This window comes from Tasmannia lanceolata, unplaced genomic scaffold (genome assembly GCF_043159265.1).
Source record: "Tasmannia lanceolata isolate RefF3 unplaced genomic scaffold, GAP_Taslan_0.1 ptg000005l, whole genome shotgun sequence".
NCBI lineage: Eukaryota > Viridiplantae > Streptophyta > Magnoliopsida > Canellales > Winteraceae > Tasmannia > Tasmannia lanceolata.
In genome coordinates this window covers 1,693,123-1,712,954 of record NW_027518682.1, presented here as the reverse complement: position 1 = coordinate 1,712,954, position 19,832 = coordinate 1,693,123, and the positions used below count along the sequence as shown (strand labels likewise).

The 19,832-nt window shown below is 47.6% G+C and overlaps 1 protein-coding gene and 3 non-coding genes across 4 annotated transcripts in view; all 4 read right to left on the bottom strand.

The window, feature by feature from the left end:
- Positions 1-918: 918 nt before the first annotated feature.
- The window catches only part of LOC143876887 (protection of telomeres protein 1b-like), a 34,273-nt gene continuing 15,359 nt past the window's right edge, over positions 919-19,832 (bottom strand). The window contains exons 2-9 of the mRNA XM_077378569.1: positions 17,215-17,351; positions 16,940-17,018; positions 16,827-16,895; positions 15,135-15,202; positions 14,905-14,993; positions 13,380-13,498; positions 1,471-1,657; positions 919-1,331 (exon numbers count right to left, since the gene is read on the bottom strand). Of these exons, the coding sequence (XP_077234684.1) occupies positions 1,247-1,331; positions 1,471-1,657; positions 13,380-13,498; positions 14,905-14,993; positions 15,135-15,202; positions 16,827-16,895; positions 16,940-17,018; positions 17,215-17,351 (833 nt within the window). The 3' untranslated portion in view covers positions 919-1,246. The remainder of the gene's footprint in view (positions 1,332-1,470; positions 1,658-13,379; positions 13,499-14,904; positions 14,994-15,134; positions 15,203-16,826; positions 16,896-16,939; positions 17,019-17,214; positions 17,352-19,832) is intronic.
- LOC143878050 (small nucleolar RNA snoR113) lies at positions 17,786-17,885 on the bottom strand. Its single transcript, XR_013250874.1, has one exon. It is a non-coding gene; the product is annotated as a small nucleolar RNA snoR113 (small nucleolar RNA).
- LOC143878045 (small nucleolar RNA snoR113) lies at positions 18,216-18,314 on the bottom strand. Its single transcript, XR_013250869.1, has one exon. It is a non-coding gene; the product is annotated as a small nucleolar RNA snoR113 (small nucleolar RNA).
- On the bottom strand, positions 19,191-19,288 carry LOC143878048 (small nucleolar RNA snoR113). Its single transcript, XR_013250872.1, has one exon. It is a non-coding gene; the product is annotated as a small nucleolar RNA snoR113 (small nucleolar RNA).

The window sequence follows — 19,832 nt, the reverse complement described above, 5'->3', positions numbered from 1 at the left end:
TTTTCCAGTCCACGTGGCTCGCCCTCACATCACAATTGCGGCTCACGCTTTCCTCCCCCTCTTTTGGAATGGGTGGATCCATGGACACCCTAGAATGTAGTCTATCGTTTGCCTAACCAAACACCTATATTTATGTGGCAATAAGGTGTGATGGGTGCAATGAGAATTGGGGGACTCTGCTGTACATGTGCATATATTCCAATCGGTATGTTCAGTGGTTTTATGATTGCGAAGTGGTAGCATATAGATACAATTTAGATCAATACTAATCTAAACATGCCTTTTCTAAAAATAATTTACTACAAAACATCATAGTAACCCAGTTTTACTTATAGATTAATCCAGAAAATTATGACCCTAACAAGTCTTAGATCGATTACAAGCATAGATCAATGTAGTAGAGAACCTCTAAAGACACCCAACTGCAGTGTACGTGGCAATCAAATCCCTTCTGACGTGGAAGTACATCAGCCCCTCTTCAGTTAAACTGCTGTTGGGTGTCTCAAGTTATGAAAATGGGCACATATAACCCCCTTCAGCCTGCTCTTTTAGATTGTGTAAACCGATTGTGAGTGATTATTGGACTCAAAATCAATTCTATAGGCCCCAAACGAAACGCTTAAACCCCTGAAAACCCCGTATTCCCATCCGATTCATCTTATCAACTACAAATTGAAGCCATAAACGGAAGGCCACCTGAGCGCCCAATTTGCCCCTCCAAATCTACCCAGAATCCCTCTTCCAAATTTTTCAGGTATCGGGCCTTCGAACATACCTATCTATGTCAGATATCTAGGGTTTCAAAACCTTTATGATGTGATGGTTAAGAAAGAATTGAGACCTAATTCTCATACCTTTGCAGTGCTTGTGAAGAGAATTAGCAATGCCAGGGCAATTCAAATTACAGACAGAGTGCTAGATAATCTAAAGGTTTCCATTTGTGAATGTACTATTTATAGTTAATATTTAACAAATGTACTATTTACATTACAAAAGCAATGAGAATTGAGAAAATAGTCTGCATCATATATGGGATATTTCAACTGGCTATGATTGTTCAGATTCTCACGTGTGGTGAATCTCTCACTCAAAAGGGAGAATTCTGAACAAAACATAAGTACCGAAACCAAAATCGATCGATTTCATTTACATTGAAGCAATGAAGGAAAGGTGGTCTGATGATACAGTAATCCAGATGCCCTAGACTGAAACCCATTTGAAGGACCAACAATCATTTCTAACTTTACTAATTACCTGTTATGCGAGAAGGCCAAGGAAAACTGGATAAAGGTAGCCGTTCCAACCCAGAAGACAGACGTTCAGTGTAACACCTAATTCATGAAAATGCAAAAAATATAGTGTTGGATCTCTGTAGCATAAGTTGCAAGATTTTTTTCCTTTTTTCTTGTAAGAGAGATGATTATCTTACAAGACACTATCTCCCTACGTAAAGAACTGAAGATTTATTACCTTTCAAGATGTATTACTGCTTTGTCCTCATTAGACAGGAGACGGAGTTGACTAGAAGGCCACAATACACCTTGCCACAGTCCAAATCGGACTTCATAGGATAAGTTACGGAGTTTGACCCACTGGCCACCACCTTGTACTTGTAGACCAAGCTCTTTGTCAATGATTACTCTTGATGGGGTCCGGACTCAGCACTGAGGGAATCCGGACTCAGCACTGAGGGGTCCGAACTCAGCATCGAGGGGTTCGAACTCAGCACTGAGGGGTCCGAACTCAGCATCCAATTAGCTGCTCGCACGTGGCCCTCACAAGGACCGTTGGAAGGCCAACACCTGTCTCCACTAGGTGTGGCACCTGGACTAATCAGGGACCTCCACCTGCCCTCCTTAGGTATGAGACCTGGTCCATACAGAGGCCACCACCTGTCTTGGACGGGTGGCTCAGAACTACCACCTGTCCTAGACAGGTGGCTCAGAATCACTATAAATAGCCTTCACTTGTGCTAAGGTGAGGGTCCTGAAAAATCTGAGAACCAAAACTCTAAGCTTTTGCTCTGACATTGCTCTGCACTCCTGCTCATACTGACTTGAGTGTCGAAGCGCCCGTCCGGAGTATCACTCCGGGTTGGTCCTCTGACCCTTTTCTTTCTTGTCTGTACTCTTGTGCAGCGCAGGACTCAACCAGCCCCTCAGTCGTGGCTTGTTAGCTCGGACGACCCAGCCCTACCATAACCTGTTACCGATTTTAGGCCTAACAGATTTGGCGCCATCCGTGGGACTACGCAACAAAAGGCTGTTCGAAATCTCACTCAGATAAAAATGGTAGGACAGACCGGCAAGCGAGCACCTCCGACTTCTCGGGCTACCCGGGCTACGGCCCCCCGTGAAGGACGAAGTGAGCGGCTGGCCTCACAGGTGGAGGTCGGGGCGGCCGTGGAGCGGACTTCGCCCCATTCGGACCGTTCAGACCCTACCCCGACCCCAAGGGAGATGCGGGCCCTTTTTCAAGAAATGACTGCTGTAGTTGCGCAGTTCAGGAATGCGGCCCCCGCACTCCAGCAACACCCAGTCGAGGTTTCTCGACCCGTTCAGAGGGGAGAAAGCTCCCGCAGAGAACGCGCGTCTCCACCCCGGGACCAAACTCGTCACTCCACAAGAAGAGACCACCGCTCGCGGGACAGGAACGTGCGCCCTGAGCCTCGTCAGCATCACCGGTCACGATCTCCCTCCGTGCAGAAACGTGGCAGCAAGAGAGACCCTATGCACGGAGAGGGATCGCGGCACCGGCGAAGGAGTCCCCTCAGCCAGTCCGGATCCGCAAGGAGCCCATCAGCCGTAAGGAGTAGACCTGCCCGTCTGGCCGAACAGAGGGATGATCCGATGTTACTGAGAATCCAGAAGATCGATAATAGAATCGAAGAGCTGGCTAGAGATCATGGCCGCCCTGCTTCAAGGATCTTCAGTAGCAATCCCCCTTTCACAGACAGGGTACTCGGTGCGGCAGTCCCCTTGGGCTTCAAGATGCCGCAGATCCCGCAGTACGATGGGACCACCGATCCCGTGGATCATCTGCAGACCTTCAGGACCACGATGCTTCTCCACGGGGCGTCGGACGGGTTCCTTTGCAGGGCACTCCCCACCACATTAACTGGAGCCGCGAGAGACTGGTACTCACGGCTGAAGCCCAAGTCTGTGGACAATTTCGACGACTTCGGGGACGACCTGGCCCGACATTTCATGAGCAACAGAAGACCTCGAAAGACAACGGCTTCACTGATGGCCCTGAGGCAGGAAGACGGTGAGGCCTTAAAAGCGTTCGTTGGCCGGTTCAACAGGGAGGCCCTGCAGGTACCCAACCTGGACCCCTCCGCGGCAACGAATGCTCTTCTGGCCGGAGCCCGGTCCACCGACTTCAGAAGAGCAGTCGCTCGACGCAATCCGCAGTCCTTGGCAGATCTGATGACCGGGGCGGAAGAGTACATTTCCGTCGAGGAAACTCTCGCTGCCCTGGATTCCGTCAGCAAGAGAAGACTAGAGGAGAAGAACTCCGCCAAGCAACGTAGGGACGACAGGCCCCAGAGGAAGGAGAGCAGTCCGTCCCGGAAGGAAAGGAGCTCCCCCCGGCCTCGAAAGGAGAGGAGCCCCCCGACGAGGGAGCGCTACACGCCGCTCACCGCATCCAGGGCTCAAATTTTGGCAGCCATTCGGAAAGAAGACTTCATCCGATGGCCGAAGAAGCAGACACCAGAGGCGGGCACGCAAGATATGTCCAGGTATTGCCGGTTCCATAAGAGCCACGGCCACAACACCAATGCCTGCATTCATCTCAAGGAGGAGATCGAGCAGCTGATAAGCAGAGGGTACCTCGGGAGGTACTTAAAAAATAATGACAACAGAAGGGAGCGCCAGGACAACCCGAGGCCCAGAGACAGAAGCCCTCGAGACGCCCAACCCCTAGGCGACCGCATCCAGGCTCCTGCCCCGGCCATTCTCCCTCCTCAGGTACCTCAACCTCAACCTCAACCTCATGGTGTTATTGGTACAATTTCAGGAGGGCCGACCGCGGGAGGGACCTCTTCATCGGCCCGCAGGACCTATGCCCGGCAGGTCAACGCCGTTCATGCCTGCAGCAAGAAGGCCGAGCCAGAAAATGAGATATCCTTTTCGGAGGCAGATCTTGACGGTCTGATCCTCCCGCACGATGATGCCCTGGTCGTCACCATGCTAGTGGCGAACTGGGAAATGAAGAAGATCCTGGTCGACAACGGGAGCTCCGCCGACATCCTCTACTATCACGCCTTCGAACAGATGATGATCGGAGCTGACCGTCTGAAGCCGGCCAACTCAGATCTGTTCAGGTTCTCGGGAGAAGTTGTCAAGGTCGAAGGGCAGATTGAGCTTCCAGTTCTTATCGGGGAGCCTCCCCGCCAGTCCTTCGCTATGGTGACCTTCCTGGTGGTTAAGGCCAAGTCGGCCTATAATGCCATTCTAGGACGCCCTGGCCAGAACCTCCTCCGAGCTATTCCCTCCGCTTATCATCAGAAGATGAAGTTCATTACGCCAGGAGGCGTAGGTGAAATCAGAGGGGATCAGCCCCAATCAAGACAATGCTATGCGGCAGCGCTGAGAGGGAAGAATGCGTCTGAGTCTCTTCCAATCGAGCTGTACGATCTGAGAGACGAAGCGCAGGTCACAGTCAACGAGCCCGCAGAGGACCTCATCTCTATTCAATTGAACATCGATGACGAACAGAGGGTTGTCCAGATCGGCTCTGCCCTGCCAGAGGCCGCGCAGCAGGATCTCGCTCAGTTCCTCAGAGCCAATGCAGATGTCTTTGCCTGGACTCCTTCAGACATGCCCGGCATTGACCCGTCGATTAGCACCCACGAGCTCGGTGTCGATCAGACATGCAAGCCCGTGAAGCAGAAGCGGAGACACTTTGCACCAGAAAGGCGGAGAGCCATCAGAGAAGAGGTGGAGAGGCTTTTGAAGGCCGATTTCATCCGTGAGATCCAGTATCCGGACTGGCTCGCGAATGTGGTGATGGTGAAAAAGTCTAATGGGAAGTGGATGACCTGTATAGACTTCACAGACCTGAACAAGGCCTGCCCAAAGGACAGCTACCCACTCCCAAAAATAGACCAGCTCATTGACGCTACAGCAGGTCACGAGCTGCTCAGTTTCATGGATGCTTTCTCAGGATACAATCAAATCAGAATGTACGAGTCAGACATCCCGAAGACATCATTCGTTACCGACCAGGGGACTTATTGCTATCGGGTGATGCCTTTCGGACTGAAGAATGCAGGAGCCACTTACCAGCGTCTCGTCAACAAGCTGTTCAGAAATCAGATCGGTCGGAACATGGAGGTCTACGTTGATGATATGCTAGTGAAGAGCAGAAGTGCTTCCAACCACGTCTCCGACCTCGAAGAGGCCTTCCAAGTCTTGAGGGAACACAACATGAAGCTTAATCCGACCAAATGTACGTTTGGCGTCGGAGCAGGCAAATTCCTGGGCTTCATGGTAAGCCAGAGAGGAATAGAGGCGAATCCGAAGAAGATCAAGGCAGTAATAGAGCTGACTCCTCCCAACACTATCAGAGAAGTACAGCGGCTGACCGGGCTGGTGGCAGCTCTGGGGCGGTTTATTTCTAAATCCGCCGAGAGATGCCTCCCGTTCTTCAATGCGATCAAAGGTATAAAAACCGCGCCCTGGACTCCGGAATGTCAAGCAGCGTTCGAGGAGTTGAAGCAGTACTTATCCTCCCCCCCCCCTTGTTGTCCACGCCGGAGCCAGGAGAAGAGCTGATTCTGTACCTCTCAGCGGGACCCTTGGCAGTTGCAGCAGTACTGATCAAAGAAGAGTCTAACCAGCAAAAGCCGATCTACTATGTCAGCAAGGTCCTCCACGATGCAGAGACCAGATATCAGCGAGTAGAGAAGCTCGTGTGCGCCCTCATTATGGCGGCCCGGAAGCTAAGGCCGTACTTCCAGGCGCACACAATCAAGGTCTTGACAGGGCAGCCTCTCAGACAGATCCTCCACCGACCAGACACTTCGGGCCGACTTGTCAAGTGGGCCGTGGAGCTCAGTGAGTTTGATATCAAGTATCTACCCAGGCCGGCGATCAAAGCTCAGATTCTCGCTGACTTCATAGCCGAGTGCACAGTTCCGGACCCAGACCCCGGGCTGGTAGCAGTTCCGTCTCCAGAAGCAGAGCTGGCTCTACCGGAGCCTCGAGTCGTTTCCAGAGCATCACCGCCCCCCGGGACTGAGTCTGTCATCGCGGACCCAGTTTTTGATGAAGAGCCGCTCTGGGAAGTTTATGTGGACGGGTCATCGAACAAGACAGGGTGTGGTGCAGGACTAGTTCTCACTGGACCAGAGGACTTCGTCCTGAACTATGCCCTGAGGTTTGGTTTCCGTGCGTCCAACAACGAAGCAGAATATGAAGCGCTCATAGCCGGGATGAATCTCGATGTGCAGACCCGTGCTCAGAGGTTAAGGGCGTACTGCGATTCACAGCTGGTCGTCTGTCAGATCCAGGGAGTATATGAAGCCCGTGAAGAGCGAATGATCAAGTACTTGGGAAGGGTCCGCAGTCTGGCCGTTCATTTCAAGCGCTTTGAGGTCGTCAGAATCCCCCGAGCCGAGAATGTAAAGGCAGATGTGCTATCAAAGCTTGCGGCATCAGGTTACACCGCCCTCAGAGAAATTCGCATGGAGTTTCTGAAGAGGTCCAGTATCGATGCCCAGTCCGTCGTGGTGATGCAGATTGACGACGAGCCGTGCTGGATGGATGAGATAATCAGGTATCTGCGCAGCGGAGAGCTCCCGGGAGAGAGAAATGAGGCCCGTAAGGTCACGCAGAGGGCAGCGAGGTTTTCACTGGATGGCGAGACTCTATACAAGAGGTCGTATACCCTCCCGTATCTGAAGTGTCTTCGCCCCAGTGATGCCTTGTTAGCCCTGCAGGAAACCCATGAAGGAATCTGCGGAGAGCACCTCGGGGGCAAGGCCCTGGCCATTAAAATCCTCCTGAGAGGTCTGTATTGGCCTACATTGAGGAAGGACGCGCTAAGCCTTGTGAAAAAGTGTGAGAAGTGCCAGAAGTTCTCTCCGACCGTCCACCAGCCACCCGTTCCGATGGCCCCGATCATCAGTCCTCTTCCCTTCGCAGTATGGGGAATGGATATTCTGGGCCCCTTTCCGCCGGCCTCGGGAGGCCGTGAGTTCGTCGTTGTCACCATTGATTATTTCACCAAATGGGTAGAAGCAGAGCCTCTGGCCAAGATCACAGAGCAGAATGTACAGAACTTCTTCTGGAAATCAGTGGTGTGCAGGTTCGGAATCCCCCGGGTCCTCATAACGGACAATGGCAAGCAGTTCGACTCGAGGAACTTCCGAAAGTTTTGTTCTGACCTGCACATAGAGCAGAGATTCACATCTGTGGCACATCCTCAGACTAATGGGCAAACATAGGTGACGAACAGGACCCTCTTGCAGGGGATAAAGAAGAGACTGGATGGCAAGGCCGGACGTTGGGCGGACGAACTGTATCATGTGCTCTGGGCGTATCGGACTACTCCGCGTACGGCCACAGGCGAATCACCCTTCAATCTCTCCTTCGGAACAGAAGCAGTGATCCCGGTTGACATCGGCGTCCCCTCCCCAAGGATCGTCCATTTCAGTGAGCAGCTCAACGGGGACGGACTCCGTGCCAACCTTGACTTGCTTGAAGAAGTCCGTGAGGAATCTCAGATCAGGGCGGCGGCCTATAAGCAGAAAGTATCCAGATATCATGACGTCAAGATCCGACCAAGGGAATTCCGTGCCGGCCACCTAGTCCTGAGGAAAGCCTCCGTTTCCCAGCCAAGAAGCGTGGGCAAGCTCTCTCCGACCTGGGAAGGACCGTACCGAATCAAAGAAGTCATCCGCCCAGGAAGCTATCGGTTAGAGTCCCTCGACGAACAGATGCTACCACACGCCTGGAATTCTAGAAATCTTCGGATCTACTATCAGTAATTTTGTTTGCCTTCATAGGCTTGTAAAGAACTGCTGTAATCATCCAAGTTCTGGAATGAATAAAATAAGTTTCCCGAACAAGTGTCCCTCTTTGAGTAACTTATGTAGACATCAGCATATAGCGGTAGTGGTGCACTCCGGCTCATCCTAGTGGCTTGGAGATCAGTTCCAGCCAGGACGCTCGCAGTGGAAACCACCTTCAAATATTTCCTAAGTGTTTGAGTACCAAGCTTCCAGCTCGGTTCTCGCAGACTTAGGACGAGCAGTAGTGGTGCACTCCGGCTCATCCTAGTGGCTTGGAGATCAGTTCCAGCCAGGACGCCCGCAGTGGAAACCACCTTCAAATATTTCCTGAGTGTTTGTGTACCAAGCTTCCAGCTCGGTTCTCGCAGACTTAGGACGAGCAGTAGTGGTGCACTCCGGCTCATCCTAGTGGCTTGGAGATCAGTTCCAGCCAGGACGCCCGCAGTCGAAACCACCTTCAAATATTTCCTGAGTGTTTGAGTACCAAGCTTCCAGCTCGGTTCTCGCAGACTTAGGACGAGCAGTAGTGGTGCACTCCGGCTCATCCTAGTGGCTTGGAGATCAGTTCCAGCCAGGACGCCCGCAGTGGAAACCACCTTCAAATATTTCCTAAGTGTTTGAGTACCAAGCTTCCAGCTCGGTTCTCGCAGACTTAGGACGAGCAGTAGTGGTGCACTCCGGCTCATCCTAGTGGCTTGGAGATCAGTTCCAGCCAGGACGCCCGCAGTGGAAACCACCTTCAAATATTTCCTAAGTGTTTGAGTACCAAGCTTCCAGCTCGGTTCTCGACGCAGCACAGAAATAATGCGTACAAAAAATAAGAATGCCGTACAGACAGTTGAACAAAAATGTATTTGTATTCAGTATTCATATTACAAAATTGCTCTCTTCGCCGAGCTGGCTTACAAAGAATGGGCATTACAAACTGTGCAAAAAAAAATATATCACCAAAAAGAAAGAAGGCTGCTACTCAGGCCTCCTCGTCTGCCACCACCTCGGTGACGACCTCTGTGGGAGTGAGGGCTGCAAGCTCGCCGCCCTCCGCAGAGGAGACGGCGGCCACAGTCACCTCCGCATCTACCTCAATAGGCCGGGAGGAGTCCGGTTCGTCTTCCTCCTCATCTTCCTCCTCCTCCGGAGGTGCATACGGGACGGTTAGCCCGTCCAAGGAGATGGCGGGGTGAAGCCTCTTCACCTGCTCGGAGCAGAGAAGGAAACCCGCCCTGTAAGCCTGGAGGCCTAAGTCGAAGTGCTGAGCCTCCTTCCTCTCCTCGGTTTCCTTCACGGCCTTCTCCACGGCCGCCTTCTCCTTCCTTCCGGCCCTCTCTGCCGAACTTAGGAGATCCTGCACGGCCTGGTTTTTGACCCTCTGCAGTTCGTCCTGTAAGCTGTTGAGTTCGGCTTCTTTGATCTGGACGGCTTCATTGAGCTCGTCGTTCTCCTTCTGGAGCTGGGCCTTTTCAGACTCGATCCTTGTGATTGTCTCAGAGAAGAGATATCGCTTCTTGGCCATATCTCTCGAGTAAACCTGGAGTTGATAGAGGGCGGAGCTGATTGCCGCTTCGCAGGTCTCCGGCACCTCTTTTTCGACTTCTAACCGGTCGCGTGGGAGGACGCCCTTGTACATCAACTCTGTGGCCACCCGGGTATCCCCCAGACCGGTGTCCGTTTTCTGCACGGCCCAGTTCGGGCGGAAGACGTTGTCGCCTCCAACCGATGCGGCGGCCGGAATACCCAGTACTGCCCCGCCGTGTCTTGGCCCTGTCGCCGCTCCGGACTTGGAGCTCTGACCCGGGGTATCTGCCCGGCTCGATAGGGCAAGCTTATGCGTCGCCCGGCTGCTTTTCAGAGGCTTAGCCAGTGCGACCATCGGCGGAGTCGACTCCGGCACCTTCCTCTTCTTGCCCTTTGTTTGGGGCTGCTCCTGCGCTGGGGACGCGCCAGAGGTCTGCTTGATTCTGTCCAAAAGGGACATCTGCTTCACCATTTCTGCAAAAGAGAACGGAGCGCAGTCAGAAATATGAAAATTGAAGAACACTTCAGAAAAACAAAATGTTATCCTAAAAGATCTACGTACGTGCCGGCGTCGCACGACTGACCCCGAGTGCGACCAGCTCGGCCTCTTCTTCGAACTCTGAGCAGTGTATTGGACCTCGCTTGAGCTCTTCTTTGATCAGAGCGAAGGTCATATGCTAAGGCGGCGAGTGTCCGGCGTTCTCCATTGTAATGAGAACGGCCAGTGCGAGCCCGGCACGGTGTCCTTTACATAGAAGAACCTGTTCTTCCATGTGTGAATGGAAGAAGGTATCCCAGTGATCATTTTCATTTCAGGCCTCTAGCTAATGTAGATCCAGCCGCCGTCCTTATGCCTCTTCAGGTGCGCACACATCCTGAAGACGGGCACGGTGGGGTTCCTACGGAGCCGGACTTCAAGAAGGTACAAGAAGCCGATCAGCGTTCTCCAAGAGTTTGGGACGACCTGTGTAACTGCCAGCCCGTAATAATTCAGTACGTCCGCAAAAAAGGGGTGGAAGGGGAGCCTAAGCCCGGCCCGTAAGGCCTCTTCATATACGCAGAGGTCTGCACTATCGTTGCTGGCCCGATCCCCTTCGACAGCCGCCCTCAGAATGTACCGGCTAGGAATACAGTATTTGTCCCTGACGATCTGAAGCCTGTTCGGCCACAGATGGTTCACCTCGTATAGGGCCCCGATGTTATACTGTGGGTTGGCTTCCATCTGTGCCTCCGCTATCACCTCGACTGGCATGCGCGACGATTGAGGAACTGCCGCTTCGACGTCCTCATCATCGTCGCTGGTTTCTACCCGGTCCGGTCCGTCCCCACAGGCCGGGATTGTGTCTAAGTCCACACTCATTTCCTCACCGCTCTCCTCGTCTATTACGATTACTAGCTCTTCGCCCTCAATACCGGCCTCCACTATAGGTAAGGCCGGCACCGCCCTCTCCGACGCCCCGGACCCCGTGGTGGTACTGGTCGAACCGGACTCCTTTGAGCTGGAGTCCGTCTCCGAACTAGTGCTAGACATAAAAAAGGGAAGAAAAGAAAAGCTAAAAAAGATTACCGAACTGAAGTGTTGGACGAGGACCTCCGGGCTCACTGATCCGAAGCGGGCAGAAAACTTGAATGGCCGAACAGAGGAGGAGGAGAGTAAAAGATGAAAAGTAAGAAATGAAGAGTAAACTTCAGTATTTATAGAGAGGCTGGGAAGAGCGGGAAAAATCCCGCCCCTTTCCGCCAGCCGGAGTGCGTCACGTCGCCTTCCGCATTAAATGCGCCGTTCGCATTAAATGCGCCGACCGCATTAAATGCGCCGACTGCATTAAATACAAGGCACAGGTCCCAAAGCGCCAGAAGACAAAAGACCTGTCCGGCTGTCCGGACAGGATATGGCGCATTCAGAAGACAAAAGACCTGTCCGGCTGTCCGGACAGGATATGGCGCATTCAGAAGACAAAAGACCTGTCCGGCTGTCCGGACAGGATATGGCGCGTTCGCTAGACGACAAAAGCGCTAGACGACAAAAGACCTGTCCGGCTGTCCGGACAGGATATGGCGCGTTCGCTAGACGACAAAAGCGCTAGACGACAAAAGACCTGTCCGGCTGTCCGGACAGGATATGGCGCATTCAGAAAACAAAAGACCTGTCCGGCTGTCCGGGCAGGATATGGCGCGTTCGCTAGACGACAAAAGCGCTAGACGACAAAAGACCTGTCCGGCTGTCCGGACAGGATATGGCGCGTTCGCTAGACGACAAAAGCGCTAGACAACAAAAGACCTGTCCGGCTGTCCGGACAGGATATGGCGCGTTCGCTAGACGACAAAAGCGCTAGAAGACAAAAGACCTGTCCGGCTGTCCGGACAGGATATGGCGCGTTCGCTAGACGACAAAAGCGCTAGACGACAAAAGACCTGTCCGGCTGTCCGGACAGGATATGGCGCGTTCGCTAGACGACAAAAGCGCTAGACGACAAAAGACCTGTCCGGCTGTCCGGACAGGATATGGCGCGTTCGCTAGACGACAAAAGCGCTAGACAACAAAAGACCTGTCCGGCTGTCCGGACAGGATATGGCGCATTCAGAAGACAAAAGACCTGTCCGGCTGTCCGGACAGGATATGGCGCGTTCGCTAGACGACAAAAGCGCTAGACGACAAAAGACCTGTCCGGCTGTCCGGACAGGATATGGCGCGTTCGCTAGACGACAAAAGCGCTAGAAGACAAAAGACCTGTCCGGCTGTCCGGACAGGATATGGCGCGTTCGCTAGACGACAAAAGCGCTAGACGACAAAAGACCTGTCCGGCTGTCCGGACAGGATATGGCGCGTTCGCTAGACGACAAAAGCGCTAGACGACAAAAGGCCTGTCCGGCTGTCCGGACAGGATATGGCGCGTTCGCTAGACGACAAAAGCGCTAGACGACAAAAAAAACGCTACAAGCAAAGACCTGCCCGGCTGGCCGTTCACAGCCTTAGCCGAACAGGATCACATAACCTCCTGAACCAAGGACGTCCAGGAAGCCTGGCCGCCCAGACCTCTGGTCAAAAGTTTAGCCGTACTGGATAGCCGAATGCCTTCTGCCCGGCCTTACTCCTTCAGGCCAAACTCCAAGGCCAGGCCAGGGCGCCCGGAGTCTCCTGTCCGGCCACTATTTCTCCTAGCTGAGTCTGAGCCCGGCCTAAGCTGCCTGGAGGCCTTAAGGCCGGCCCGACGCTGTCTTTACCTTCTCTTTGCTTCTTCTAGCCACTTTCATGGCTTGAAGAACCAGGGGGCAACTGATGGGGTCCGGACTCAGCACTGAGGGAATCCGGACTCAGCACTGAGGGGTCCGAACTCAGCATCGAGGGGTCCGAACTCAGCACTGAGGGGTCCGAACTCAGCATCCAATTAGCTGCTCGCACGTGGCCCTCACAAGGACCGTTGGAAGGCCAACACCTGTCTCCACTAGGTGTGGCACCTGGACTAATCAGGGACCTCCACCTGCCCTCCTTAGGTATGAGACCTGGTCCATACAGAGGCCACCACCTGTCTTGGACAGGTGGCTCAGAACTACCACCTGTCCTAGACAGGTGGCTCAGAATCACTATAAATAGCCTTCACTTGTGCTAAGGTGAGGGTCCTGAAAAATCTGAGAACCAAAACTCTAAGCTTTTGCTCTGACATTGCTCTGCACTCCTGCTCATACTGACTTGAGTGTCGAAGCGCCCGTCCGGAGTATCACTCCGAGTTGGTCCTCTGACCCTTTTCTTTCTTGTCTGTACTCTTGTGCAGCGCAGGACTCAACCAGCCCCTCAGTCGTGGCTTGTTAGCTCGGACGACCCAGCCCTACCATAACCTGTTACCGATTTTAGGCCTAACAACTCTCAAAATGGTTCCTAAACAAGGAAATGTGCATAGAACATTCCTTGGCAATGGGAGTGGTTCCAATAGTAAAGGAAGCTGATTATCTCCATCATCTAGCCTGCGAGTCATAGATAGTGAAGTCTGATTCTTTTATGAGACCAGCAAAATCAAGTTTTTAATAACAAATAAATGTGTAAATTTTAATTAAAACTAAAATTTTAAGAGAAAAAAATTGAATTTGTATGCGATCAAGCCTATGCCTGCATGTGAATTATTCGCTTTTAGTATCATTTGAATTATTGAATCAGTACAATAGTTTAGAGAAAAGCTAATAGCTTATTCACCCAAAGTAGCATTCTCATCCTTATCCAAGGACCACTTAACACAGTGGCTCGATCAGGACCATGTGGAAAACCAACAGACAATCCCAGATGTAATTTCACACATTGAATGAATGCGAAGAACACTTGAGCGAGTGATATTGCACTCCGTAAGTTAAAATTAGCACTTGACATTGAACAATCAAGCAATGTGAAGGACTGTGTTTGAAATGAAAGTACAATCTTTCATTTCAATTAATAACAAAGATACGACCACCCAATGAAGTTTCTTTATTAAACATCTCCAAAAAAATATGACAGTGCAATTCATATGTATATTGATGTATTAAAAGAAATACCAGTAATATGCAATTGTAATGATGGTAAGGTGATCAATCCAAAGACGATTCCACAACTCTCATAGCAGACTTTTCTAGCTGTAACTTCACATATTAAATGGACGAGGACACTTGGAAGAATTACATTGCATCCCCGAGTTAAAAGATTAACACATGACACTAAACATTGAAGCAATCTCATCAATTATTCTTTTGAAATGCAAGTAGGAGTTTTCAAATTCATTTCACCAACTCTAGAGATGCACATCAAATATGCCGACAAACCAACCATTTGGTTCTTCACCCGAGAGTATGACCTCCTATGTACATCGATAAATCTAGGGAAAAAATCTCAAATAATCAAGAAAAGATGAATAAACACCTAAAAAGCAAAAGGATATACAATTAACATGAATATTAAAATGGGTAAGGTAACAATAAACAACACTTACTATTGCAAAATTATTGAGACACTTTCCTACATGGATGGTCATCAAGATTTTTCCAATTATATATAGGAAGTGATATATTCACCCCATTTTCTTCCCTGGGCCAGCCCCTTGTAGTGTAAAAAGAGTAGTCATAAATATACTAGAGGGGTGGCCCAGGGAAGAAAAATGGGTGAATACATAATTTCCCTTATATATTTATAAGAGCAAACATGTTGTAATTTAATCAACATGTGAAGGCTCTACAATTGAACATGCATCCCTCTAATTGAATGCACAAACAATAAAGCCTAATTTTGCATTTCTTATTTTTATATCCGCACACCAGTGTTTAATTTACACAAGCATCACATGCACATAAATATAAACAATACAGCATTAGAATTAATAAAACAAAACATATTTGTGAGTACTTACTTCATCGGTAAACTTATAGGAGGGGCATCAGTTCCATCCCAAACGAACAGCAACCACCTATCTTCAGGAAATTCCCGTGCACAAATAATCTTTCTCAACATAATCATAACACAGATAAATTGGTTTCCTTTATTCCCTTGAATAGAAATCAGTAAAGTTTCTCCTCAAGAGAGCCTGCATAGGGATCTTGATCTCATATTCAAAAGAAGTCACGAGGATATGTGGTTTACCTTGCATATTAGATCAAATGATTTGCCAACTTTGATATCCTTCAATGGAAGTAAGAGCTCATTTGTCCCTAACAAGCACACAAACAATTTATGAATAGTTTAAAGCTTTGACGTATGATGAAAACTAGTCAAAGATAAAATTGGACCACCTAATACATATGTTGCAGATGTCACTAGCAAAATGCCAGCATAAGCATAACCAGGTTCTCTCATCCAGGCAAGCATGTCCGGCTTAGTAGGATAGCATTCAGTCTCTAAAAAAAGTTGCTATGTCTCGTAGCTTATAAATAAATGATTAGAAGTTCAGACAACAAATAAATGCATCCAATTTCATTCTTCTACAAAATTATTAGGAAAAAACACGTGCCAATCAAACAAAAAATGCACAACACATGCTAGCAGCATATTTGAAAGAAAAAGAAAAGGTCCTATAAGAATATTACCAAAACCATGTCAATGCGTCCATCTGAGGTGATTTCAGAGCTTTTTAGAACTCGAAACATAAGATTTTCTTATAGTATGCTCTTAATGCAAAAAAGAGATGAACTGCAGATAAGAGGCAGAGTTCTAGAACAAAAGCTCTAAAAGTAAAAACATCTGATAAAGTGAATCAGTATATTTTGGTCCAAGATGGAGAAAGCATGCTTCAATGTCAAATAGGAGAACCTCTCGCTCCCACCGAGGTTCACCTTCAACTGCAACAATAATATATTGTTTGTAGGTCATGTCGCCAATGAGATATACATGCATAACGGTCGCTTTGGTAGCTTGCACTTGTCAGAACAAGAATGTGGTTTCGGGTGGAAGCAACAAGATTCCTACCAAATAACAGGGGAAAGAAGACATGCAAGGAAAGGCGTACAAAGGAAAAGGTAGTTAAGCACTTTCACTAGCGTAACATCGTAAGAGAAAAAACACCATTCAAAAAAAAACCTTGTAATAGAATTGCATGGAGAACAAATACAACTCAAGTAAATAAATAATGTGATAATGGTAGAGTCAATAAATTGAATTTGTCAGGATGTCCGTAGACAGGCTACTATTGGATGGTGCCTTGGCAGTGTTTTAAAACTATTGACTCAGACCAGAACTGAGCCAAGGCCAAAGGAGTTGACTTAGGTGAGTCAATGATTGACACAGTCAAGCAACTCAATGATTGGAGAGGTTACTTTTTAATTATGGCAAGTTAAAGGAGCTTTTTATTGAATTGGTAGGGTAAAACTCGGAGTCAGACAAGAACACGACCAAGGCAAGGCAAATCCTTGTCGACTCGAGAATTTCAATGATCAACTCAGGTAGTTGTCAAATAGTGGCCTTGGGTTCGATGAATATTGTCAGTAACATAAGAAAAATACTAAAAACGAGCTCAAACTACAAAATATTTGATTTACTAGAAGCTTATGCTGACAACAAGGTGACGGCCTGTGAATTCTTAATTTCCATTATGTTCTGCATGAAGTAAATCAGCTTACCAAGGCCCACAGAACTCATTAATAAGACTGGAATGGCACCCAAGATTAGGGAAATGCCCCAAACATCAAAATAAAAACCACGATTATACATAGTCTGCACCAAGACATGATATAGATGAATCTAACTATTCTTCTTCATTTAAATACATTACCAAGAACTTAAGATATAATTAACTAGAACAAATACTAACTATATTAGAATATGTGTGCATGAACTAACCTGTATCAAATTGATTACCAACCAACCAAGTTCTTAAATTTTTAATAAGCAACTTGTCAGTATCTATGATTTGAAGGCCAGAGGAATCCCCTGATATGGGCTAATGTCTTCACTAAATTTCCCATAAAATAGCGCAAAAGGAGATAGCTTCTTCTTGAAAGTAGCATAAACATCCCCATCATGAATTGTCATCTGCAAAAGCCATGCCTAAAGTTTAGTGGGACCCACTTCCAGTAGTCACTATGAAGTATCAAAAGCACCTGAAGATGAATTCATCACTGCCAGCATCTGAATTGTGATCAATAAAGTGTAACTAAACGACTTCTAAAGAAAATTTAAGCATTCCTGGATTCATAGTGTTTGAGAAGATCTTGTGATCAGTAACTACCACAACACTGTGAAGACGAATTATATCTCCAACTGACTTTATGTGGGGCAGCTTTTCTTTGTTTTCAGCAAAAAAAATTACAGAAAGCCCAGGAGACTGATATGAAATATCCATCATCTTCAACGTGCAGAAATAGTCTGCATAGAAATGTAAATCTATCAAAAATATCTCAGGCTTCTCAAGTGAAAGCATTTCATGTCATTATAACTATAATATATACAAGTGAAAATGATTTGCTAACACTATTTATGAAATAAGACACAAACTAGAGATTAGTTGAAATTGCAAAAAAAAAAAAAAAAAATGATCGGAGAGACACATAAGAACCTAACACAGAAACTATCTGACTAAAAGAGCAAACTAGCACTTTCAAATTAGAATGACACTAGAATCTGTTTAGGGTACCTGCTCGGGCGCACAACCCAATAGTAATTTTGATGCTAATTGTTTGCAAACTCGCAATATAGAATTAGCAAATTTACACACAATTTCTTTTTTACACACAAATTAAACCCAAAATACAATTGGGTTTCACACAAACGGGCAAAATTTTCAATTTCATTGATCTCAGATGGCTCAGATAGCACCCCTTATGATATCTCAGATCATTCTACTACTTATGGAATGGAACACATAGCAGCTGTAAGACCGGCCTTTTGTCATCACTGCCAGAGAACATTGTTTCTATGCCGAAACACCAGACATATATGAAGTAGAAATATATCCAAAACTAACCAATTTAAAAAAATGCACAGTAATATGCAACATTGTTAAATATTACATAATAGAAAACATCCTCCGCATAATCTAAAAACTTCCAAGTATTGTGGCACAAGAATTCGTTATAGGGTACCTGTTTGGGTGCACAACCCAATAGTATTTTTGGTGAAATTTGTTTACAATTTCGCAATATAGAATTAGCAAGTTTACAAACAAATTAAACCCAGAATACAATTGGGTTGCACACAAACGGGCTAAAATTTCAATTTCATTGATCTCAGATGGCTCAGATAGCACCTTATGATATCTCACATCATTCTACTACCTATGGAATGGAACCCATAGCAGCTGTAAGACCGGCCTTTTTGTCATCACTGCCAGAAAGCATAGTTTCCATGCCGAAACACCAGACATATTTGTAGTAGAAATCTATTGAAAGCTAACCAATCAAAAAATACACAGTATAAGCAATGTTGTTAAATATTATGTAATAGAAAGCAAATAGTACAAAATTGGGATCTTCCACCAACCGGTTTTTTAGAGTTAAATTTTGATGGCTCGTGCATGGGTAACCCGGGCCCGACCGGAATGGGGCGTGGGGTGCTAAGAAACGATCAAAGGGATATAGAATGGGCTTTTGCGGGGCCTATTGGGGGTGGCGGATGCAACGGAGGCTGAGGTTCATGCAGCACATCATGGCATTACACTTTTGGCATCAAATAGTGTGGATAATGTGGTGGTTGAAGGGGAATCCTTAAATGTCATCAAGTGGCTTAGAGGGGTCCAAAAGCACCTTTGGAGGTTCGACAGATTCTTTGATGAGATTGGCGATTGCATGAGATCTATGTCATTAGTCTTCAAGCATGTGCGTCGATCAGCAAATAAGGTGGCCGACAGCTTGGCCAGATTAGGAGTGTCGAAAGAGTCCTTAGCTTTATTTGACTCTCTCCATCCGTGACTTTACATTATACCTTAACTGTACTTTGCTTTTTCTATGTTTTTTCCTCTTTTGTACCTTGATCATCTTGGTCTATTTTTTAATGAAATTGGCAACCATTCAAAAAAAAAGTTTATGTAACAGAAAACATCCTCCACATAATCTAAAAATTTCCAAGCATTATGGCACAAGAATTCGTTTTAGGGTACCTGTTTGGGTGCACAGCCCAATAGTATTTTTGGTGCAATTTGTTTGCAAACTCTCAATATAGAATTAGTTGCACACAAATCCTCCAAAATTTCAATTTTAATGATCTCATATGGCTCAGATAACACCTTATGATATCTCACATCATTCTACTACCTATGGAATGGAATCCATAGCAGCTGTAAGACCAGCCTTTTGTCATCACTGCCAGAGAACATTGTTTGTACGCCGAAAACCAGACACGTACAGTAGAAATTGATGCAAAGCTAACCAGTTAAAAAAATACACAGTATTATGTAACGTTGTTAAATATAACAAAATAAAAAAGGGCAAATCATTAAAAGAATGCAAAGTTTTGTCTAAATTGTGAATAAAGGGTAGTGATTTGAAAATTATAAAAAAGGTGTTGTCATGTGAGAGAATATGGCTTTTAGGACAAATATACCCCTTCTAATGGTTTAGGGGTATAAAATGTGGTTCCCTAATGGTTCCGGGGTATAAAATGTGGTTCCCTAGTGGTTTTGAGGTATAAAATGTGGTTCCGTAGTGGTTCCAGGGTAGAAAATGTGGTTCCCTAGTGGTTCCGGGGTAGAAAATGTGGTTCCTAGTGGTTCCGGAGTAGAAAATGTGGTTCCTTAGTGGTTTCAGGGTATAAAATGTGGTTCCCTAGTAGTTCTGAGGTATAAAATGTGGTTCCGTAGTGGTTCCGAAGTATAAAATGTGGTTCCCTAGTGGTTCCGGGGTATAAAATGTG